Below are 22,035 nucleotides of genomic sequence, written 5' to 3'. Positions count from 1 at the left end.
TCATACAAATGACTGACGCATCCATTTGGGAGTTTCATTCATCCTTTTTTGTATGTCGAATAAAGCGCAAGAAATGAAAGGACGTTGTACTAAGACATGTCTCACAGGTGATAATAACTCGATTACAACATGTTCCTCCACCACAGAACTGGGAGTCTTTAACAAAACTATCACTATCAGGTGTGGAGCTACTTGTAAGCAATGGGCATCCACCAGGAACCTGCCAAAAATATTTTGAAAAAAATTATTCATTTTTTCCTTGTTTTTCACAGCGATTCTAAATTTCGATCCAATTTGGATTTCTTTTTTCAATTTTTGCTGGTCTCTTTTAACAAAAACCTGGATCTGCCCTTCACAAATACAAATATTACGACAGACAACTGTTTAATGTGGAAAGAACACTGGACCAGGTTAAGATTACATTTCGAAGCCACCACCTTTCAGTCAGCAGGCCAACCTTAACTACTAAAACCAAAGCGCTTCCTTGAATTAACAGGATGATTACTTGAAGACAAGATTAGGTTATCCCCGAATCTAAGGGAGGACTAAAGTTGTATAGGGATGGTCCGACTCGCACAGTTGCCGACAATTCGGGATGACAAAATGTGGCGATGAAGAATTTCTATCCAAAGCCTACCTGTATCTGAATCTGAGTCATTGGTTCCGTTGGTTTTTCTTTTCGTCGCAGGGCTGCAAGGATAAAGAAATTGAGCAATTATTTCAGGACCCTGACAGGTACCTCAGGGGGTCACTAAGAGGCCCAAGGGCTTGAGGCTCAGCTGAAATACATGGGTCAATGTACACAATATGGAAAGTACCTTGTAGGTCTTTTCAAAGTCGATTTTGTTAACATATTGAGATGTCGATAGCATGCATACATGTACATGCACTTCACTTAAAGACTTGGACAAATAATGACAAAATTGCCACTTATCAATGAAATTTATGATCAGCTTGGTGAAAGTCAGCTGAGCATACAACAGCTACTAATTCCTGACCTATAGTCAGATTTATTTGTAACTGTTTTAAGTAAATATTGTAGAATTAGTAAGGGATGTAATCTTGGTGTAGTATAGCCCCCCCCCCCCCCCCTCCCCACTGAGAGCGCATGTAACGATGCAGCAAGTTGGACCCCTCTTTCCGTTGATAACACCCTTACCTTGATGCTGCCGAGTTCACTGACTTCTCCCTCTGCATCATCAGCAGTAACTCTTGCCTCTGGATCTCATAGTCCTGCGAGCTGAGAGAGTATGCAATGATAGAGCTTGGTTCTTCGTCGTAAATGACGATGGGCACTTTCCTGCAGGCTGGCAGGAGGTGATGTTCATCGTCGGGGCTGAAAAGATCAGCTCACAAATTTGGAACTTGCACTTTATCAACTACAGGTAAAACATCATTGATAGTATCAAATGATTCAAATATCTTGAAATTTAGAATTTACTAATGTTTCTTTTTCATACCGTGATTTCACCACTTGGTTGACCGCAATCTAATTGCTTGGACACTCTTTAAAGTGCTTCACTCTTCCCTTTGAGCTGCCCGATGGTAGTGGTTGGTGGTGAGGGTGACCCCCGAAAACAGTGCGGCCAATAAAGTAACTCTTAAATTGCCCATCATTTGAAGCAATGATTGTGTCCTTGGGAAAAGTGACTTAGACAACGCGAAATAATCAACATGTACACAACTTCATAGGGTCACACCAAGGACATTCTGGGTCCTGCTTCATGACATAGCGACAACTTACAAAGGCATCTGAAGGAGTTTATTGATGGAGCCTGTCAGTAGATCAGTCAACATTTTCTTCACAGACTTCTTCTCGGTTTTCTCATCGAGGCCTTGGGCATCTGGAGATAGAGGGCGGTACTGGTAACAGTGCCTCAGATATGCATGATAACGAGGCCTTCTGAAGATAGGTCGTTATAATGATACGGTTTACGAGGGACTTTTCAGTTGACCAGGCTCTTGAACTGCTTCACAGAAACTTTCAATATGAGACCATCTTGTACAAGAAAAAGCTAAACAAAGAGCACATCACTCTTGCACTCGACCTCATGTTGTGACCATGCTTGGGTTCACGTGATTCAAGAAAAACATATTTTGGAACATGAATCTGCTCAGCAGGTTTTAACATGAAGATGTTTTCCAACAACATCTTTAACATCACCAAACAAAATAACCTAGATTCGCGATTTTTACTTTATTTTTTTTAGAAATTGTGAAAAATAATTCTTTAATCGGAAAAACTGAAACTTGAAAGAAATTTAAAACAATCACCTAAAACTAGTGAAAATTTTATTTTATTTCAGAATAGCGAATTGCAAAAATAAATAGGTGAAAAAAATCTGGCAGTTCACAGGTAGTCAATAGCAGCTACAGCTTCTTGTCCGCTTAGGGTCTTGCCCGTCTCATGTCACTAACTTACATGTAGCTGGTTGCCTGAGCATTGGCTTATGCCTTTCCAGAATCAGTACAGACTGACTCCTCCTCGGGTTTAATTGATCCTGGCTATCGGAAATGCTGGAAAACTCCTTGGAGTCGGAGGCAAGGCTGGAGGAAGCGTTTCCATCCAAATGGTCACCTGATGTCTCGAGCGGGTCATCGCGAGGGCGAACTGTAAATGTCAAAGGGGACTCGATAAAGAGTCATGGAGTGATTCAATTAGCCAATAAAATACTGCAAACTGTAAATGTCAAATGGGGCTCGATAAAGAGTCATGGAGTGATTCAATTAGCCAATAAAATACTGCAAACTGTAAATGTCGAAGGGGGCTCGATAAAGAGTCATGGAGTGATTCAATTAGCCAATAAAATACTGCAAACTGTAAATGTCAAAGGGGCTCGATAAAGAGTCATGGAGTGATTCAATTAGCCAATAAAATACTGCAAACTGTAAATGTCGAAGGGGGCTCGATAAAGAGTCATGGAGTGATTCAATTAGCCAATAAAATACTGCAAACTGTAAATGTCAAAGGGGGCTCGATAAAGAGCCATGGAATGATTCAATTGGCCAATAAATGTTCACTCAAAAATACTGCACACTCTTCTAGACATCAATCACTTACTACTTCTTCCCTGGCCTCTATTCTGATTTTGCCGGGAATTTTACAAGTAAGTCCGTGCCCCACAGAAGAAACTTATTCCAGATTCTTCTAACCCAGGGCTCAAACGTAATGTGGCAATGCAGCCTCACTATGCTAACATTGTTTAATTGTGGCCCGCTGCACTAGGACTACATAAGTTTGAAGCTATTCTACAACTCAACACCAGAGTCATGGATGTACACTCAAATTTCAATAATTCTAACAGGAAAATTTCACAATCAACATGCTCAAGCTCATTGCACTTAAGAACACTGTGTGTGTATGCTTTGTTTTTAAGAGAATATATTTGTACTGTCAATGTATAGCAACCCCTCATATCAGTCATACAAATTCAAATTCAAGCAATAAGCAACATTCCTCGGTTTATCAGACAACTTTTCATATGCCATGCAATGACTATGAGCAGAGAGCAGCCAGAAAATTCTAATGCACTGCAGCATACCACATTTCTTTAATCAAAACAAGGACAGCTCCCCATCAAAACACTAGTTGTGCTTCCACGTAAAGCCCCATGTTTTTTGCGTTTCAAGCTTTGAATTGCCATGCTTAAATAGACCCGTGTCTATCAGCCCCATCGAGCTCGATGGGACTAATTTAAACACGGGTTTGACTCGGGGTTTTCTAATAGGTGGAAGCGCAAGAAGCACGGGATTCTGTAGTTCCTTAGCACGGCGACAGATGGCGCGTTCGATTTCTGTAATTGCTGTCCCTACCACGCATGCGTGGTACACACTTTCCAACCTCCAACATTGACAAAACACAGGAGAGGTACTAACTGCAGCGGCACCTGTCACCGGATCGACTAATAATATATCATCCTGATTTTATAGGTGGAAGTGCTTGCCGGGTTTTTCTTACACACGGCGAAGACATGGGTGTCGAAAAACCCGGGGATTCTGGATAGGTTGAACTGTGGCTACTGTGTCAACTTCATAAAGGGGTATGCTGTTTGAAGTATCTGGTGATCCAGGAAAATCGAAATGTAGTCAGTTATGCATGTACACAATGCCGTCGTGTGGTAAATTGTTATGCATACGGATTTGCTAAAACTTGGTACTTTTGTATTTGTACGTGAATACCTGTCTACAGATGGCAGCGCTGAAATTCTTAATGAGTACACATTTAGGCAAATGAAAATCTTCAAATTCAATTACAAATTTCAAATTTTTAACGAAAGGCGTAGGCCTTTAAAGCTAACAGGTCAAATATATAACCTTGTGAGTATTAAGGCCAAAACCAAGCAATGAACACTCGTATCTTCATGACGCCAATTTCACCCATTACTCCCAGGGCAAAACTGAAAGTGAGGCCATTCTCAGCAAGCACCATGACAAATAGTACAAAAGAGTTCACTTCAAGTGAATGCTACCAGAGATGCAATCTGCGATACATATCTTACATAACTTTTGACCATGACTCAATCACAGGCATCTTGCCTGTATCATGAAGCTTATCCACATTCCGCATGTCAGTATCAATGTCATTCTCAAAAAAAATATTAATCTGATTCAGACCCACTAAAAGGAAGGTGGGGGGGGGGGGAGACTAAAAGAAAACCTGGAGAAAATCCATGTATCCATGTAAAAAGAACTTAACCCTTTCAGGACGAGTCTCGCAAAATTGCAAGCACCGCTTTACCTCCGTTCTGGACGAGTCTCACAGAAATGCGAGATCGATGATCTTTTCACTACATCGGTTTTCCAGTCATTTCTAATGCCAATCCGCATTTTTTTAACTGCTTGGAGGAGATTCCCAACATCCTGGGGAATACCTTTTCTATTCATGCCAACTTTATAGCGATTCCTGCAAAGCCGATATATTGCTTCCAAAAACTTTCGATTTTGGACGAAAAAACTTGAAAAATATCCAGTCCAGAGCGGAGGTTTCGGAAAAAAATATTCAGTCCTGAAAGGGTTAAAGAAAAAGGCCAGGTGTGGGAGTCAGCCGGGAAGATTATTTAAGCAGCCAAGTTCGTTATGTACATAGGTCTGGCTTAGGATACCTATGGGATTCTAAAGCTGGTGCAAGAGCTAAAGCGTTCGAGACAATACAGAGTCCCAAGATATGCTGATCATCATGATGGCCGTTGGTCCTAAGAAATGTTTAAATCCCCCAAAATATGTCGACAATTTCTTTTAGAAGAGCGTGTTGTCATGGCGTGCCTTTTCCACGTATTTGCTGGACTGCAACACGCACTGCGCCCGAAAGAGAAAAACTGCCGAAACGTACTGGACATTCCTTGGAAAGACCCCTACATTTGCGATGTGTAGTCACATCTTCAAAAGTGCTCTCCGTCGAAACTGCCCAAGTTCCAAGGACCAAAGGCTGTCACAATTACAGTGTGCTTCCACCTAGTGCCTACATAAGGTACAAGATGACGCACCTAATACATAATCATTACTTGAATCAGTGAACGCCCGTAGCTTGATCGGGGGGAGTAGGTACCCCTCGGAGGATCCCGTGTGAGACCAAATACCTGCATTCATACCAGGGCTCACACCCATGTAGGTGTAACTCTCCTCTTTTGAAGTGGAACTATCGTGCGAACCAGGCACTATGGAAAAAAATTGTTTTTTATATCACGAACTGGTAAGGAGAAAAAACTAGTACAATAGAACCTCCCTTAGGACACCTGTCTATTACAGACACCCTCTCTATTAAGGACACTACTTTTGGTCCCAAATTGGTCGTTTCCATTCAATTCGACCTCTCTAATCAGGAGGCCTCTCTATTAAGGACAGCATTCGACAGTCCCGAGGGTGTCCCTTATAGAGAGGTTCTACTGTATATAGACTGTTATCAGTTGTGTGATCAAACAGATTTCTGCAAGAACAAATACTGTTGTCCCGCTTTGTGAACATGATAAAAATGCAAGACAGTAACAAAGCCTGCACACAATATGCGCAAAGCAAAAGGTATGTCAACTGTAAGCGGTACAGTATGAACAAAGGCAAAACACGAGATTTCTTAAACAAGTTGGGCAGATTGATATAACAATTTGTGGCTCACCCACTTTGAGGCCAACAGAGCAGAAGTAGCCTTGCTGAACACGAAGGGCTTTAGACAAAGTAGGCACGGCCACCGGGCATTAGTACCAGAGTCTTGCTTATGTTTTGCACTGGAGGGGCAAGATGTGACAAGCTTGAGCCGTACCTGTTAGCGCGTGGGAGGTATTTTCCATCATCGCTTCTTCTATTTCCTTCTCCATCTTACTCTTGTTATATGAACAAGACGAATCAACATCTGCAATGACAAAATTAGGGAAATTAACACCTGAAAGTACAAAAACAAAGGCCAATCAACACCTGCAATGACAACATTAGGGAAATTAACACCTGAAAGTACAAAAACAAAGGCAAATCAACACCTGCAATGACAAAATTAGGGAAATCAACACCTGAAAGTACAAAAACAAAGGCAAATCAACACCTGCAATGACAAAATTAGGGAAATTAACACCTGAAAGTACAAAAACAAAGGCAAATCAACATCTGCAATGACAAAATTAGGGAAATCAACACCTGAAAGTACAAAAACAAAGGCAAATCAACATCTGCAATGACAAAATTTGTTGAGTCGAGGCATGGTTACATAATTATTAAGTGAGGTTTGCAAATGAGAGACTCTTTCCTCCCAAACTCTTATCAGTAATGCCAGGTGCCTGGCAAGCAGGGAGCTGGCAGTAAACCAACTAGCTGGTAGCTCACCAAGAGGCTGTCTTCAACTAATAGGCCATTGGGTATATTATATGCCATCATCTTTAATATACATTTGCAAAAAATATAAAGACATAATATTGGGGTTATTCAGAACAATCCTGATATACCTTCTTGGCTGTCTTGACAATCTGCAGCAGGAGTTTGGAGGACATCGCCATCCAGGCTGCTCCTCTCTGACACCTCAGCATCAGCATCCATCATTGACCCAGTCTCCCGGCTAACGTTATCCGCATCCAGCCCTTCATTCTCCCCGATAATGAATTTCGGTGGTGTGGCGCCAACTACCATGGCATCGACGCTGTCTGGCGTACCGCAATCGCGCTGATGAATCGAGTCTGGCGTCGTCCCAGAGTCGCGGAATTTCGAACTTGACTTTGAACTTCTTTCCTGTTTTTTTTGGTAGGTGAGAAGATCTTGGATTCTGAAATAACAGCATTATGATATAAGGGACCATACTTGAAGGACGTACATGTATACACTCTTCCGATTTACAGGACCCCCTAGCCTCACACGACAGTAGACCCACCTCTGCGTACGCTGGCATATAGGTCATCAGAAAGAGTACATTACATTCAAAGTCGGTGTCGATTGTGTTTTGTGTAGGTTGGTGTCCTTTCTTTGTAGGCATTGTGTATGAGTCAATATGTTTTGTGAATGAATTCTTTTAAACAAATAAACTATTAATTGAATACATGGACAGAGTTAAGACGCTGGGATACTGTCGAGACAATCACCCTTGACCCTGCCTTGTTTTGAGGTTGGGTCTCTATTCGTGAAAATGTCATGACAGTCTGCTGACAAATTCTGAATTCTGCATCAATGGAACGAATGAATTTCTTAAAAAAAAAGGTCTTAAAGTAACCTTTTTTAACATTGTTCTCAAAGTCAACACATTTCTGTTTTCAGAGCTGTACTTATATGTTAGATTTATCAGTGCAAGAGTCACCCTAACCCATGGTTTCTGTAACATGTGTTTAATGCTGTATTGTTATCTAAATTGATAAAAATATTCTCTTACTTTAAGTTCCAAGAAGTAACGGCCTCTGCCATCATTTTCTTCAGCAGGACTATTGAGTCTTCGATGGCAAATAGTTTCTCATGGACCTCTGTAATCGCCTCCTCCATCTCCGATGAGGCTTCATCATCGCCTTGTAGCTCCTCCTTTAGGGGCTTTGGGACAACACATTTACTCTGTAAAGCCTCCACGTGCTCTCGCATTATTTTTTGTTCATCCTGAAGAATGGACATTGTAATGTTAACCCTTCAAAGTCTGGGGCTAGTTTGATAAAAATTTACGGTAGATATCAGTCAAAGTAAAATTCATTCTAACTACTCTGAACAGAAGAGAATGGAAACGTGTTCATGCATTTTCCAGCCTTCTACGGATAAAGGCACTTTTGACAAAATCAGATTGAGGGGCAGCACCACCTTTTGGAGATTATGGAATCATTTAACTCTTTACATACGCTAGCCGCCGCTGGTCGGCGCAAAGAACTTACGCTGTTCTCCCAGGAGCCGCCATTACTCGGCTCCATTCAAACAGTGCGAAACTCCGGCAAGCCGACTACAAGCTACTCCAACTTTAATGTATCGTAATTTCTTATTGGCTGGCTCCATGGTGACCCTATTTGAATGGCCAATAAGAGATAAGCTTCTATTTTCTATTCAGGTCACTCCGTTCTAATTTAGTATTCATGAGGCATGAATAATAACGATGTATTGGCGGGATTCCCCAGGAAGTTGACCTCGTCGGCCATTTTTAAACGTTTCTTTAATCTTTTTTTTGATTGACGTGCCGCATTGTTCGGGACCAGCTGGGTTTATTTATGATAGATTTATTTGATTCGAGCTCCGGATCAGAATTTGAAGGTTTTGCAGATTCAGATATCAATGTTTCGGTAGGAAGTGATGATAGTGACTGGGACTTAGATTTTTATTATAAACATTTTGTGTTTACGGCGATTTGTAGAAATTTTTTTCTCTCCAAGTTTGCAGGCCTTGTTCTCGGTTACTTTTCGTTAGAATTCAAAATAAATTACATGAGTTTATGCGGAATTTAATTCTTAGTTACTCCCCAAAATTTTAGTCCTGTACTATGAACAGCAACGGAGATAATATCACTTATGTAAACACTACCTGAAATACGGCCGCATCAGTGACGCGCTCCCGGGAAACTATATCAGAATAATGACGCTGTGTATTCAGGACTTTGACGCTATGACGCACGCGGGTCTAGCGTATGTAAAGAGTTAAGATAGCCACTTCCATAGTTTAAGTCCCTTTTTTGTCCAAAACTGAGGGCAAAAAAGCATATTACTTCCTTTGAGGTCAAGGAAATGGCACCATGACAAAGGGCAGTAGTAATACCCTAATAAATGTTTGATTAAAGTATTTGAACAGGTGCACAGATCCAGGAGATCAGGAAAGGGTGGGCGTCCTCCCGAATGAGGCAGGCACTAGTGGCGTTTGGTTCACCGAAATTCATGGCCATTTCATTCTCTTCGTTGCATCATCTGAATCGGAGACCATAAGTATAAACAAGGCAAGGTGAGAAGTAGCTAGAAGCCTTGGAAAGGTTGGTGCCAAACTTACATGTAGTTGGGTCTTGTAATCAGCGATCATTTTAGCCGGGATATCCGGCAGGTCGAGGCGGCACAAATGCTCAATAACCGTGCTGTAAATCTCATTCACGCGGATCTTCAACCTCCTCACTTCATCGAACGCAGTATCCGGTAAAACTGTTTCCTCGACAACGTCGACCTTGAGCGGCGGGAGAACGATCTCCTTCAACGTGATGTTGCTGTATTTGAAGGCGGCGACCGTCTGCTTGAATCCGAAATATTGATAGTGGTCGTGGTGCAGCGAGTGCACGCACGTCTCGGCTTCGCCTCGCCGCGTGTAAACATTGCCGTGGAAACGTATCTCAAGGTATTTCGCGAACGACATCGACCAGGTTTCATTTGACATTGGAACTGGTTGGGTGATCTAAATGATGAATAAATGACCACATATACATGTATATCATAAACGAACACTAAGGCTATGATGTTCCTAAATCTTAGAAGGTCGCAGGTCAGCTTCCTGCAAAGAAACCATTCTTCTTGCAGGCAATGATACAAATCCAAATAGCCAGTGTCCTGCGAGACAACTTTTGGGGGGGGGGGCAGAGTAAAAATGCTTTCATTATGATGAATTAGGTGAAAAATCACACGATTATATATAAAGTTCCCACAAATATAGTTGGAAGTTACAAGATATCATGACTTTAATCAGGAGAATATCCAATGCCAAGAGCAGTAATATTAGTTCATCATTTCACTCCTAGGGGGGCCAAAAGCTCTAAAAATTTACAATTCACCTTTTTACATTTCCGACACCAGTTCCACATGACGATATTGTTGCTATAACCCAGCGCAGCAGATGACAGTTTCTTCAGTACGATGTGAACGCAGCCCGTGCCGTGAACGAATCGGCGGATGTGGTCGGTCATGGGTGTGCCGCACACCTCGCTGGGACACAGGTAGGAATCTCTAAAGCAGAAGCGCTCCAGGAAGTTCCCGAGCGTAATGTCGTTGCGGCCGTAGAAGTCCATCGTCACAACCCTGAAAAAAATACAACAGTAGGCCTATGTAATAGCCTATAGTCCAATTCGCTAGAAAAGAGCACAGTTTTTAGTGATCTTGCACAGATAATTCAGCATTTAAACAAAATGTTACATATTTCGTCTTAAACTTCAAAGTCCAAAGAATCTAAAAGTACACATACCAACATAACCTGACAAAGAAAGCGCCATTTGAAGTGAAATACTGACATATTTTTACAGCCTCCGATAAATACCTAACCCCAGTTGATAACACTTTATATCATCGCAGAAGTGACTGATTTTAGTCGCAGAAAAATGATCCTTTTTGCTAGTCTCTGCAATAAAATTTGCCTGTCTGCAGAGCCAAACTTACCATGGATTTATGCAGGCATTTGGGGCATTGGCTGAGATGTAAGAGTAACTGCTGAATAGAACAGCGATCCTCTGGTGCTGGTAGGGGTCAAGACAGTCAATCTAGAATAAACAGAATATTAAATTTTTTTCATAATAAGAAAATATCGGACAAGAGATGGTTTGCTAATGCAAGTGCAAAATATTTTCCCCTCAAATGTACAGTCCAAATCACATACGACATCCTTTAAATCGCGTCAGTGGCGCGCTACCATAATATAAGATACGCACAACCCTGCAAAAACATAGGGGGATATATTATGCGTAACAACATTAAGCAGAAAGGACGTCAAATTCGACTTCGACTGGAACTGATCTCAACACAGTGGCTTTTTATATTCTTTCTGATTTCCCCATTAAAAAGACACAACCTTTTTACGTACAGCTGGCTTGATTTCGTGAAAAAGTGCAGTACCTTTCTTTCCCAGCAGAGGCGGACCCCATTGGCAGGCAGCGGCACAGGCTGATCGTTCGGAGTCTCGAGGCTCATCTGCTGGTTGCCTCTCTTCATCTTCTCACGAATCTCCACGCGGTTCAGTAATCGGATCTGACCACCTCTGGCACGGAAATCAGCTAGCAGTGCCTGAAGAAATTTGATGTTAATGAGTTACGAAATATGCATTTCTTGTATAGATAACAAAGTGTGGTGTTTTCGGTACACTGCTAAAGGCCTACGCCATTCGTTAAATTTTTTTTATTTTTATTGAATTTTGAAATGTCCAACTGCAGAAATACATACTAATTATAAATTTCAACATTGCCGTTGTGTAGTCCGATATACAAATACTATGAATACCAAGTTTAAACAAATTTCAACATTGCCGTTGTGTAGTCTGATATACAAATACTATGAATACCGAGTTTAAACAAATTTCATTATGGCCGTTGTGTAGTCTGATGTACAAATACTATGAATACCAAGTTTAAACAAATTTCGACATTGCCGTTGTGTAGTCTGATGTACAAATACTATGAATACCAAGTTTAAACAAATTTAAACATTGCCGTTGTGTAGACTGATATACAAATACCATGAATACCAAGTTTAAACAAATTTCAACATTGCCGTTGTGTAGACTGATATACAAATACTATGAATACCAAGTTTAAACAAATTCGTATTCACAATAACTGCACTACGGCATTGTGTTTGGTGGATTTCTAGTAAACTGGACCACAAGTAATTACAAACAGCATACCCCTTTAACATTTTGAATGCATTTACACTGGCTATTTTCTGCAATCTCTTTGCAGATGTGTATTGAGCGGTAAAGATCGTGTGTCTTTGTGAAGCATCTTTCGGTGCATTCTTGGATTCTTTCCTCACGTGAGTGTGAAAGAAGATTGACATTTGGGGCTTTCGTATTCATTTATGGGTAGTTTTGTGTTCTGTTTTTGAGCGTGTGCTTGATCCAATATTTACGCACCAGTTTGGGAATTCTCAATTTGTGCTCACTCCCCAGACTCGGAAACATAACAGCTCCTAACAAGCAGGAAGCAGACTCACCTGGTTCTTACTGTCAAATATCGGCCCCGTCAGAGTGCACTGAACGAATGGATGGGGGTTAACCCACTCAATGGATATCCGCGTCCTCGTGTTATTATTCTTTTCCTCCGGTTCTAAATCAAAATTCTTACTCCTCATCCTTTCTCCATTAACTGTCGCAGACCAGTAAATCTCACGCGGGAAGAAACTGCGCAAAATACACTTACAGCCGGCTTCCGTCAATAAATACGGCACAGAATACCTCAAATAGGGGGAGCCACTTAGGATGGCGTCGTCTAAAGCCTTTTTGAATTTAAAGCAGTCATTTTTGACCTCCTCTTTCAGGGAATTTTCACTTGTTTTGAACACAGATTCGTCTTGGTTTTGTTGGTAGTGGTGTAGGGGGTCGGAGAAATCAGTCACCTGGCCGATTTGTTTCAACGAGGAATCCTTTTTCTCAGAATGTGCTGAATCTGGCTTTTCATCAATGACTGAAAGACGATTTCCATTCGTATTACTACTGACTTTTTCTGATTGTCCATTTCCTGCTTTCATAAAACCTGGGCCTACTTTTCCAATCTCATTCTCAGCAACACTGTCTGGTTGCTTGGCAACAACTTCTGGTTGCTTAGCAACAATTTCTGGTTGCTTATCAACATCATTTTCCATGGTAATCTCCTTGACAACGGCATTTTCATGAATGTCATCAGCACCAGAATTCTCTGCCTGAGGTGCCAACTTGGCAGTTTCACGTGAGGAGTCCCTCAACGTCGTTGGTTTATTAACAAGTTTGGCAATGAACGATCCCTGCTTGAGTCGATCATTATACGTCTCAAACGTCTCGATCACCGGTTTCTCAGGGCTGGAAAGAGAGTCTTCAGAGGAGTTTTCAAAGCACTCCATGTTGAGGCTGGCCTCGCTGGGATGGGCTGGCGGCATACCCGATGCGTCCATTACGAACGACGTCTCCAGTTTGAAATGGTAGGCAATGTAGATCACGAACTGGAGGATCTTTTTTACCTGCAAGAAAGACAAGAAAAAAAGACTTTTATTTTACAAATATTTATTGCTTCTGCAACGCCAAAATTGAAGGACCAGGCTCACTGACAGCTTAAAACACCAAAATGTCCCTTCTCTCGCATAGTCCTGTTTTGTCTATGTCTATTATTAACCCTATCAATTTCTCTAAACATGTCGCCAGTATTTGGTATGTAATCCCTATCCCAGCCATATTTGTGAAAAATCTAACTGAAACTTCTACCCAATGAGGACTGACTCCCCTGACTCAATATAACATAAGATAACATAAACATTCTTAGACATATTCATTCCCATAGTTTTTTCAAGGCCTGAAATCTCAGTGACAATAACGCTGTTTTTGACTGAAATGTAACCCCCATCAATTATATGATATTTGCCACGGATGAAGACGTGTTTTAGGGAAGAAAAAAAGAATCACATACTCGCTTGAGTTCGGCAGATGATCCGCCCCGGAGTGTGACGGTGCATCCAAGGTGTGTTGCACACCCATCAAAATACATCAACGTCTTCGTCATACCATTAGGAAGCTCAAAGGAGTTGATCCTAAAGTTATGGCAGAGGCCAAGCCGGGGCTTGCTGACGAGACCATCGATCGAGTGGACCACCTCGGCCTGGGTGAACCTGGCCACTCGCTCCATCACAGACTGCAAGAGTAAGAGCCATTAGACATTGGCGGCAATATTATCAGGGCAAATATAGCTTATAGTAGCAGTATGTTAGAGAAAATACTCATCTGGCTTTACCTGCAGATGTACTATACATAACACCTTTCGGCAAAGATGCTTGCAGGATAACTGCACTATGGCATTGTGTAAACAAATTTCTATTTTCCTGACCAAAAAATATACACGATTGGCGTATGCCTTTAAATCAACCTACCGGCTTGACATTTAGCACCAATGTGATTCCAGACTCGAGAATGAAATCCTGAGCGATCCTGGATACTGTCCTCTCCACCATTAAGATATCTGGCCGCAGTGAGGCAATCTTTGCAATGCAATTCCTTAAGAATTCCTTCTCCTGAATGACGAAAGAAAATTAAAATTAGGCAGCAAACATATGCATGGGTCCTATCCCAGAGAAAATGTTGAAACTCAGAGATGTGATTCTATATGTAGGCTCAAAGTGGTTATTGGCCTTGTGGCTGAACAGATGAGATCAGTGACCTTCAAAAATTCGGGAAAAATGGAGAGAAAAATCCCGAAAAACATCACAGATGCACGCTTAACTGCAGCATTTGGCTTTTTGAAGTGCAAAACAAAGACTTAAAGGGGTACGCCGTTCGTAATTACTTGTGATCCAGAAATCCACTAATACACAATGCCGTAGTACAGTTATTGTGAATACAAATTTGTTTAAACTAGGTATTCATAGTATTTGTATATCAGCCTACACAACGGCAATGTTGAAATTTGTTTAAACATGGTATTCATGGTATTTGTATATCAGCCTACACAACGGCAATGTTGAAATTTGTTTAAACTTGGTATTCATAGTATTTGTATATCAGCCTACACAACGGCAATATTGAAATTTATTTAAACATGGTATTCATAGTATTTGTATATCGTCTACACAACGGCAATGTTCAAATTTACATTTAGTACGTATTTCCGCAATTAGACATTTTGAAATTCAATTACAATACACAATTTTTAACCAACGGCGGAGGCCTTTAACGGGGTTATTTTCAACAAAAGAAGTCAAGTTTTGAACATTTGATGCTTTCGTCTCAGAAACCGTGTAGGGCCAATCAGCCGCAGGGAAAGGGTTTCAAACCCTTTTTTCTTTACCTGTAGAATCTGTGGCTCCAATGATGAGAATTTATTCTCAATTCTCTGATACTCGATGGCAGCTTTAAGAAGAAGTATTCGTGGCGACGTGATGTTTTGCTGCATCTTTTTGTGGGCGACATGTTTAGAGCAGACGGCACCTTGAACAATATTCGTCTGGATTTTTTGTCCTCCAGGAATCTGAAATAAAAAAATAGGAATTTGTGATCATATGAGGAGCATCATAGCCTAGTGGTTAACACTGCTGGCTACCACGTAGTAGGGCCCGGGGAGAACCCAGGATTGCATTTCTAGATGAACCGGCGTGGCTTTCAAGAAACTAAAATTCCTGGCTCTTCGCAACACGTACATTAGTGTATGATATACTCGAGGGCTAAAAACCGGTGTCCCTTGTACCCAAATACTTTATACATTTACATCGGCAGGGTCACAATAGTATTAACACACGCTGCTTCCAAAGGTCGAAGTGTCTGCCTAAATTGACATAATACCTTTTTTATCTGCACATACTGTCTTATATCCATGTCATCTTCATCCATCTTAACATCGGGCGAGACCATCTCTGCTATCCGCCGCGATATCTGCAGGATAAGCTCGGCCCAGGACAGCGACAGTCCTTCGTTGCTTAGCAGTTGACTTGTTAACATGCTCATGTGTTCATATTGGGCTTTTCTGCAAAGATAAAAAAATGTAACATACTGTACTGGAAGCTGTAAAATCCTGTTCTTGTTATTCGCGAAAATCTCTGAAAAAACTCACTGTCACAATTTCGTTTTGATTTGATAACAAAATTTCTTAAAATTTTTACGATCGAAAAAGTGTTTTTTTGTTATAAACTGAGGTAATCCGTGAAATCTGCAAAATAAAATGAAGGGTTTAGAAGCAGATTGGGCTAACTAATGTCTTGCTTTACAGTACATTTCATTTCATTTACAGACTAAGTTACCAACACATACCTTAATCTTTCATACGCTAGGGAATCAACACTGTTACCATGTTCCTGCTTTGCGTTGATTGTCTGCCACCAGTCGGGGTAATCCTCAGCAGCTAAACCACGCTTGCTTGCCAACGCGCCTACAAACATGAAACACACTCGTCAAAGCAAAGTCGACAAGTCTGGCTAGCATTATGCACAAACCAAGCTTCACAACTTGTCCATAAAAATGGTCTTATTGTACTGTACCCCGAGTCATATGGCACGACTTACCATGCAGGAATTCTTTTATTGACTACTGGTTGGGGCGTGAGCCCAAGCGCTGGAGCTCATAGGACTGGCGCGTATGATACAACTGGCAGACCTTCCCACGCGATGATGCATTAAGTGTCCCTTTAATAGTGACCCGAGGACAAGTCATCTTTGTCCACAGGTGGAGATAATGTACTGTACCCCAAGTTACATGGAACAGTAGCATGCACAGACTCTATCTCTGGCAAAAGTCGAAGTCACTAGGCCAATAAACCCATCTGGCACCTAAACCGTAGTGGCACACAAAAACGCTCATGCCGCCTTGGAGGCCAGAGGAATACTCCCTGGAGAAAATCACCTTCGGGTGCATAGCGAACGATGAAGAAGAAGTGGAATACCTTGTAGAAGGTCCTCGTTGATGCCACGACTCACGGTGGAATCCTGATGAACCAACATATTTGGATCCATACCTTCCTTGAGACCTGCAAACACAGTAAGTCAATCGATTATCGATGCGCGTATTTGATTTGTGTTGGCGCTGATTCATCTCCTTCGAATTCGTCTATTACGACGTTCAATTCCAGACATACGTTTGACCGCTACTCACTTTTTTCAGAAGAAATAGAAACGTTCCGGAGTGTTTTCGGACGTTCTATGAAGCTGTTACCGGAGGGTGGCGTGGAGCCGAAGGTGTCGTAGAAAGCCAAGGTCGATTGTTCCTCGGCGCGTGCGCTGACAACCTCCGCCGGTTCAATCTCGGTGGTGATCTTATCATCTTCAAGTGAACTGTCTGAAATCAGAAGAGAAATAACATTGGGGGTTCCTGAAGAAGCATTTTTAGGGACTAGACTTCCAGTTTTTTTTTTCAAATCATATTCTGAAACACTTTGGATACAATGTCGCATTTTATGGTGGATTACGCATTGGCATTGTTTTGACCACAGATATTTTCCAGAGATATGACCATACCGATTGAGTTGGTATGAAATGTCTACAATGCTTGAATATGTCAGGTTAGAGGTGTTTTAGAATAGAAATTGACACCTCACATTCGGTATTGGTTGTCTCACCAAATACCACATGGGTGGACGGGTCATTTCATCAAAAACCCTAGTTACCGCCTCAGTATCCATCTACAATTTAGCTCCTCCTTTGATGGGCAATTTTTGACATGGTAATGTGGAATGACCCGGGCAGAGAAAGCAAGGTTCATTCCACATTACATTCAAACACGTAAAATAAACACACTAGCTTAAAAACAAGTTGATTAATTTTTCTTCTAATTAATGTGTGCATCTATTCTAATGCAACAATGGTAAGTGTAGTTTTAGTGGAAGTCAATCTTTAAGGAGGAGTGGGGTTACTAGCGGTTTAGAAATCATGTGTGTGTCCCAGAAAAATGGTTGGCAGAGAACACTGTGCATCTAGAAATGTTTATTTTCACCTACAAACAAACAGCAGGACAATCTAGCCTGATCTACAATGCACACAGATGGCCCAATGAGGAGCAACAGTCGGAAGTGAGGCAGAATTTCTTTCGTCAAAAACTAGAAATGTCTCATACATGCAGTCAGTTTTCTTGTTTGAATACCACGGTAAACTGACAAATGTTCATGCCTACTATGTATTTTTACCGTTGATTGATTATTTTTATTCGGGCAGACCAAGAAATCTCTTTTGGTTTTTTTCCAATACAAAATATTTTACAAGAATTTTATTTTCACAAAGCACAGTTTAATATTCATCTGTGAAAATAAAACGCCAACAAAATCTTGGCAGTTTACGGTATTAAGCCAATATTCTGTTGGTCTGACCATTGCTCATGATTTAGTTCTCTGTGTGCTCCTTTAATACCTAACACCACAACAACCCACTTACCAATGACTATGGTTGGCCGTCTTAGAAAACAAACATTCTTTTTTGCTGAATTTAAAGTTCAGGGGAGATAATCAAGCCATCATTTAAAAGAGGTAAAAAAAGTCTTTAACCATGGATGGCATAAAACATGCTATAAGGAAGTTAAAGGAAGAGTAGTGGGATTTATTGTAGGGCTGGCACAAATGAGAGTGACTATATATACTTGAGTTTCACCAATCTTAGACCGAAATCGAAATAAAGGAAAACCCCTTTAATACATAACGTCAAGATCATCAGACAGCTCGTTGTCTATCCAAATTGTACATGGTTAATGGACAATGTTCATAATGTCAAGCTAGATTTGAACAGTCAGCAACAGTCATAGAAGTCCTGTGATCTATGGCATAGACTAACCAAGTAAAGGTAACAACACAAATAACATATCTTTGCAGCTGATTATAAAGCCAAAGCTTGGCAATGATACAGACCATTATATGGCCGGCTTCTTTCAGTGTGAAAATGTGAAATTTCAACTTGAATTTGAAAACTTTTAATTATGAAAATAACATTTGAATCAACAAATAGCCAGTAAAGACTGGTACATAAACAAAGTGTATATTTACTTCAGCATGCCAATTTTCATTGCATTTGCATGCATAATGACTGCATTGTGTTTATTTTTAACTAGCATTATACCCGTGGCGCAGGCAGGTTCAAATGGGCTATATCTTGATTAGATTGAATTGCAATGAAAATCTAATGCAATATCAAAGGAGCAATATTGAAGAGGCAAATTAAACCAACCATTTGTCCACAGACTCGGACCTAGCTGTGGCGTGCTGTATGTGTGCATAAAAAGTGTATCAATTGGTCCGATAGATGAGGCAATGTCAATATGCCTCGTTCCTCAGTCAGCAATATGCCCCTTTTTATACGGAGAAGAAGGAGAACTCAGATAGGCCTTCACATGTGTCGGCTTCCAAATGTCTCGGGCAAGGCACTTAGTCGAAAGGCAAGCTAGAAGTTCAGCATCGTGAGCAGCTCCTTGATAAGGCCATGCCAAGTTCAGAGTGCCTCTTCAGATACATCAAGTATTGAAAGCTGTGGTGAGCGCATAAACAGACCATGGTCACCTTCATTTGAAAATTCCTTCATAATCAAGGGCTAGCTCCAATTAAAACAGCACCCATAAACAATAGACCATCAATTTGACCCCAGCTCCTAACTGCGGGGAAAACCCAAGTCCAGCAACCAAAGTACCAAAATTACATTTTTGTTTACATTTGAACTGCACACATGCGTTTGTTTACAATTTCATTTCCCGCGAAATCGTGGATTGAAAATAACATTAACCTGGGTTCAGCAGGTCAGCAGGTATACCGGCTGTTCCAATCATCCCCCTACAGCCAGCTGTTCAAAAGGTAATGTTATTCACCCCAGAGGGAGTGCAGCAGGTCAGCAGGTATACCGGCTGTTCCAATCATCCCCCTACAGCCAGCTGTTCAAAAGGTAATGTTATTCACCCCAGAGGGAGTGCAGATAATTGATTAAGCCCCTGCATAATTTAACAGCAACTGTAAGTGGTAAGGAGAATTGACAGTGTCCGATTAAAAATCCCTCATTACTGCTCCGCTGAAGTATATTTTTGAACAAAACCAAGACGTTGCATCAGGGTAAGGTGTCACCACAATTCATGCAAAATTTCAAGGCAATCCAACGCCTCTAAGTGTGACTTTATTCGTCCCCCTTCCAGTATTATTATATAGATTACACATGGGATGGATTTTAACAATGAATGAATGATTCTACATGTACAATGCACAGAAATAAAACCACACCTTTAACCATGCAACCAGATCTAGATTTAAATTCTGGACAGACATTAAGGGCCGAATTTACGAATGGTGTTTAAGAGTTAGACGCGTGTAAATTCTACATAATCAGTTTCAGGGCCTAATGCGGTTTTCATGAAGAAACCCTGCAAGGCCCTGACTCTGTCTATTCAGACATTAAACGCTGTTTTAAGCTAAACACCCTTTGTAAATTCGGCCCTAAGAGTTGACCATATAGATTTACATTTGGGACAGACATTAAGGTTTGACCATAGGTTCATGTACCACCATTTTGGCTAGAACTTGAAATCCTAAAGCAATTAGAACTCTATCTTAGTGAATGATAATTTCTAGTGTGGAGTCTGTTCCTTGTTGTCCAGAGAACAGCCTCCCATGATTTAAATGAGCATCTGGAAAGATTTTAAATGGCTTTAGGATTTGGAGGTCTAGCCAAAATGGTGGTACCTATGGTCAACCCTTAAAGAGGCATCGCTGACAGACCAGGGCTGAGTTGTTGAAAACCCCATCAAGTTATCCCTGGTGATATTACATGTATTCATCGTTATGCCTAAAGATGACATCTTTAGGCATAACGATTGTTATCTCAGATAACATTGTTACCTCAGAAAATCCCAACAAACTTTTGTGACCGTTTAGACCTAACGACTTTGTTACACTGACTTGGTTTCGAACAACTTGGCCAAGAGCAAGCTTGGACCGACATCCAGCATTTTGAACAGAATACTTTCATTCAAAGAGGCCAGCATTCAGCAACAAAGGATATTAAACCGTAATACATGTAAGCAAGAATAGTGAAACAAGAGCAACACAACACGTGGCATGTGCCCCCGACTGGGTGTTATCTGTGGGCATGACGAACAGTCTGTGTTTTGTCATGGTAAATTTCTGACGGAAGAATTTGGACAGGAGAAATTGGCGAGATCAGACACAATGTTATCTCCCCGAAATGGATGCAAACCAAATTCAAGATGGCTGCCCTGGCGACTGAATGTCTGATCGCATCAATTTTTCAATGAAAGGAACTTTCCTCGTGTCTTCCTCGATTAGCCAATCAAAATGGAATTCTTAAATGGATGCATTTGTCTGGTAATTGACGGAAATTAAAGTTAACAGACACCGATAAAACACCAACGGCCACGACATCATGCCATCAATTTCTGGTCGGGGGCATACACAAAACACCTGGATCAGTTTGTACATTTCCAGTTGGTAGCACCTACATGTAACAGTTACTCTTTGATGAATTCTTATATGCATTTGTAGGCTGTTGAACGCCTAAATCCCTTAAATGATGTTTAAAACTTTGGTCACTTTTCTTCAATGAGTTGGTCATAGGCTAGTTACTAGGTGGCACTAATTGGAAAGGAACGAAATGATAAACACATGCACAACGTCATTTCAAAATACCCACTGGCTCGCCGGAAGTAGTCTGCAGCAAAAATGACGCATTTTCAAATGAGACAAGAGCAAAACTTCTTCTTTCATAATGAGGTTGGCAACAAGTACATTTCTCATATCATTTTATCTATTTAACTTTCTCCCAAATATTACGAAAAGTATTTTACACTGAAAACAATTCAACTCAATTTCATTTTTATAGCAGCATGCACTTTTTTGGCACCAATATTCACTGAGTCAGCGCACTCCCCCCCCCCAATCCGAGGCCCACTTCAGCCATACAGACTGCATGCATGGCAGGGTGAGAGAGTCTTACTCATAGCCCAACACACAATCATGCATTATCACTGTCTCCGCAGTAATGCCCCAATTTTTTATGACACACTTTCTCTCGTTTTTTAAATAATTTCGGCGAACATGATATGCTTACCATGGTCGTCTCCCTCCTGTTTTATATCCTTCGTCCAGTTAGGCTCAAACTCATCTTCAACGATGATTGTTTCAATCAGGGTGGCCGATTGTGTTGGACTCTCTCGTTGGGCAGCCTGAAGCAAGAAATCAACGAACATGACAAATTATTGACAAAATGCAATACGCGCCAGTTTTGA

General features: G+C 41.1%; 1 protein-coding gene across 7 annotated transcripts in view; it reads right to left on the bottom strand.

Moving 5' to 3' along the window:
* LOC135499274 (1-phosphatidylinositol 3-phosphate 5-kinase-like) overlaps positions 1 to 22,035 on the bottom strand; it is a 34,761-nt gene that overhangs the window by 5,913 nt on the left and 6,813 nt on the right. For 2 of the 7 annotated variants that reach the window (XM_064789946.1, XM_064789951.1), the window contains exons 10-31: positions 21,858 to 21,972; positions 18,198 to 18,242; positions 16,927 to 17,109; positions 16,718 to 16,801; positions 16,090 to 16,207; positions 15,625 to 15,805; positions 15,134 to 15,313; positions 14,220 to 14,360; positions 13,763 to 13,984; positions 12,321 to 13,319; positions 11,229 to 11,396; positions 10,776 to 10,876; positions 10,178 to 10,421; positions 9,412 to 9,804; positions 7,838 to 8,052; positions 6,927 to 7,240; positions 6,254 to 6,343; positions 5,484 to 5,654; positions 2,423 to 2,611; positions 1,745 to 1,844; positions 1,160 to 1,336; positions 638 to 690 (exon numbers count right to left, since the gene is read on the bottom strand). In XM_064789946.1, coding sequence (XP_064646016.1) covers positions 638 to 690; positions 1,160 to 1,336; positions 1,745 to 1,844; positions 2,423 to 2,611; positions 5,484 to 5,654; positions 6,254 to 6,343; positions 6,927 to 7,240; positions 7,838 to 8,052; positions 9,412 to 9,804; positions 10,178 to 10,421; positions 10,776 to 10,876; positions 11,229 to 11,396; positions 12,321 to 13,319; positions 13,763 to 13,984; positions 14,220 to 14,360; positions 15,134 to 15,313; positions 15,625 to 15,805; positions 16,090 to 16,207; positions 16,718 to 16,801; positions 16,927 to 17,109; positions 18,198 to 18,242; positions 21,858 to 21,972 — 4,483 coding nt within the window. Of the gene's footprint in view, positions 1 to 637; positions 691 to 1,159; positions 1,337 to 1,744; positions 1,845 to 2,422; positions 2,612 to 5,483; positions 5,655 to 6,253; positions 6,344 to 6,926; positions 7,241 to 7,837; positions 8,053 to 9,411; positions 9,805 to 10,177; positions 10,422 to 10,775; positions 10,877 to 11,228; positions 11,397 to 12,320; positions 13,320 to 13,762; positions 13,985 to 14,219; positions 14,361 to 15,133; positions 15,314 to 15,624; positions 15,806 to 16,089; positions 16,208 to 16,717; positions 16,802 to 16,926; positions 17,110 to 18,197; positions 18,243 to 21,440; positions 21,459 to 21,857; positions 21,973 to 22,035 lie in introns of all 7 variants that reach the window. The other 5 variants (XM_064789948.1, XM_064789947.1, XM_064789950.1 and 2 more) reach the window with 5 other exon arrangements.

This window comes from Lineus longissimus, chromosome 15 (genome assembly GCF_910592395.1).
Source record: "Lineus longissimus chromosome 15, tnLinLong1.2, whole genome shotgun sequence".
Classification (NCBI taxonomy): Eukaryota; Metazoa; Nemertea; class Pilidiophora; order Heteronemertea; family Lineidae; genus Lineus; species Lineus longissimus.
This window is presented reverse-complemented; position numbering and strand designations above follow the sequence as displayed.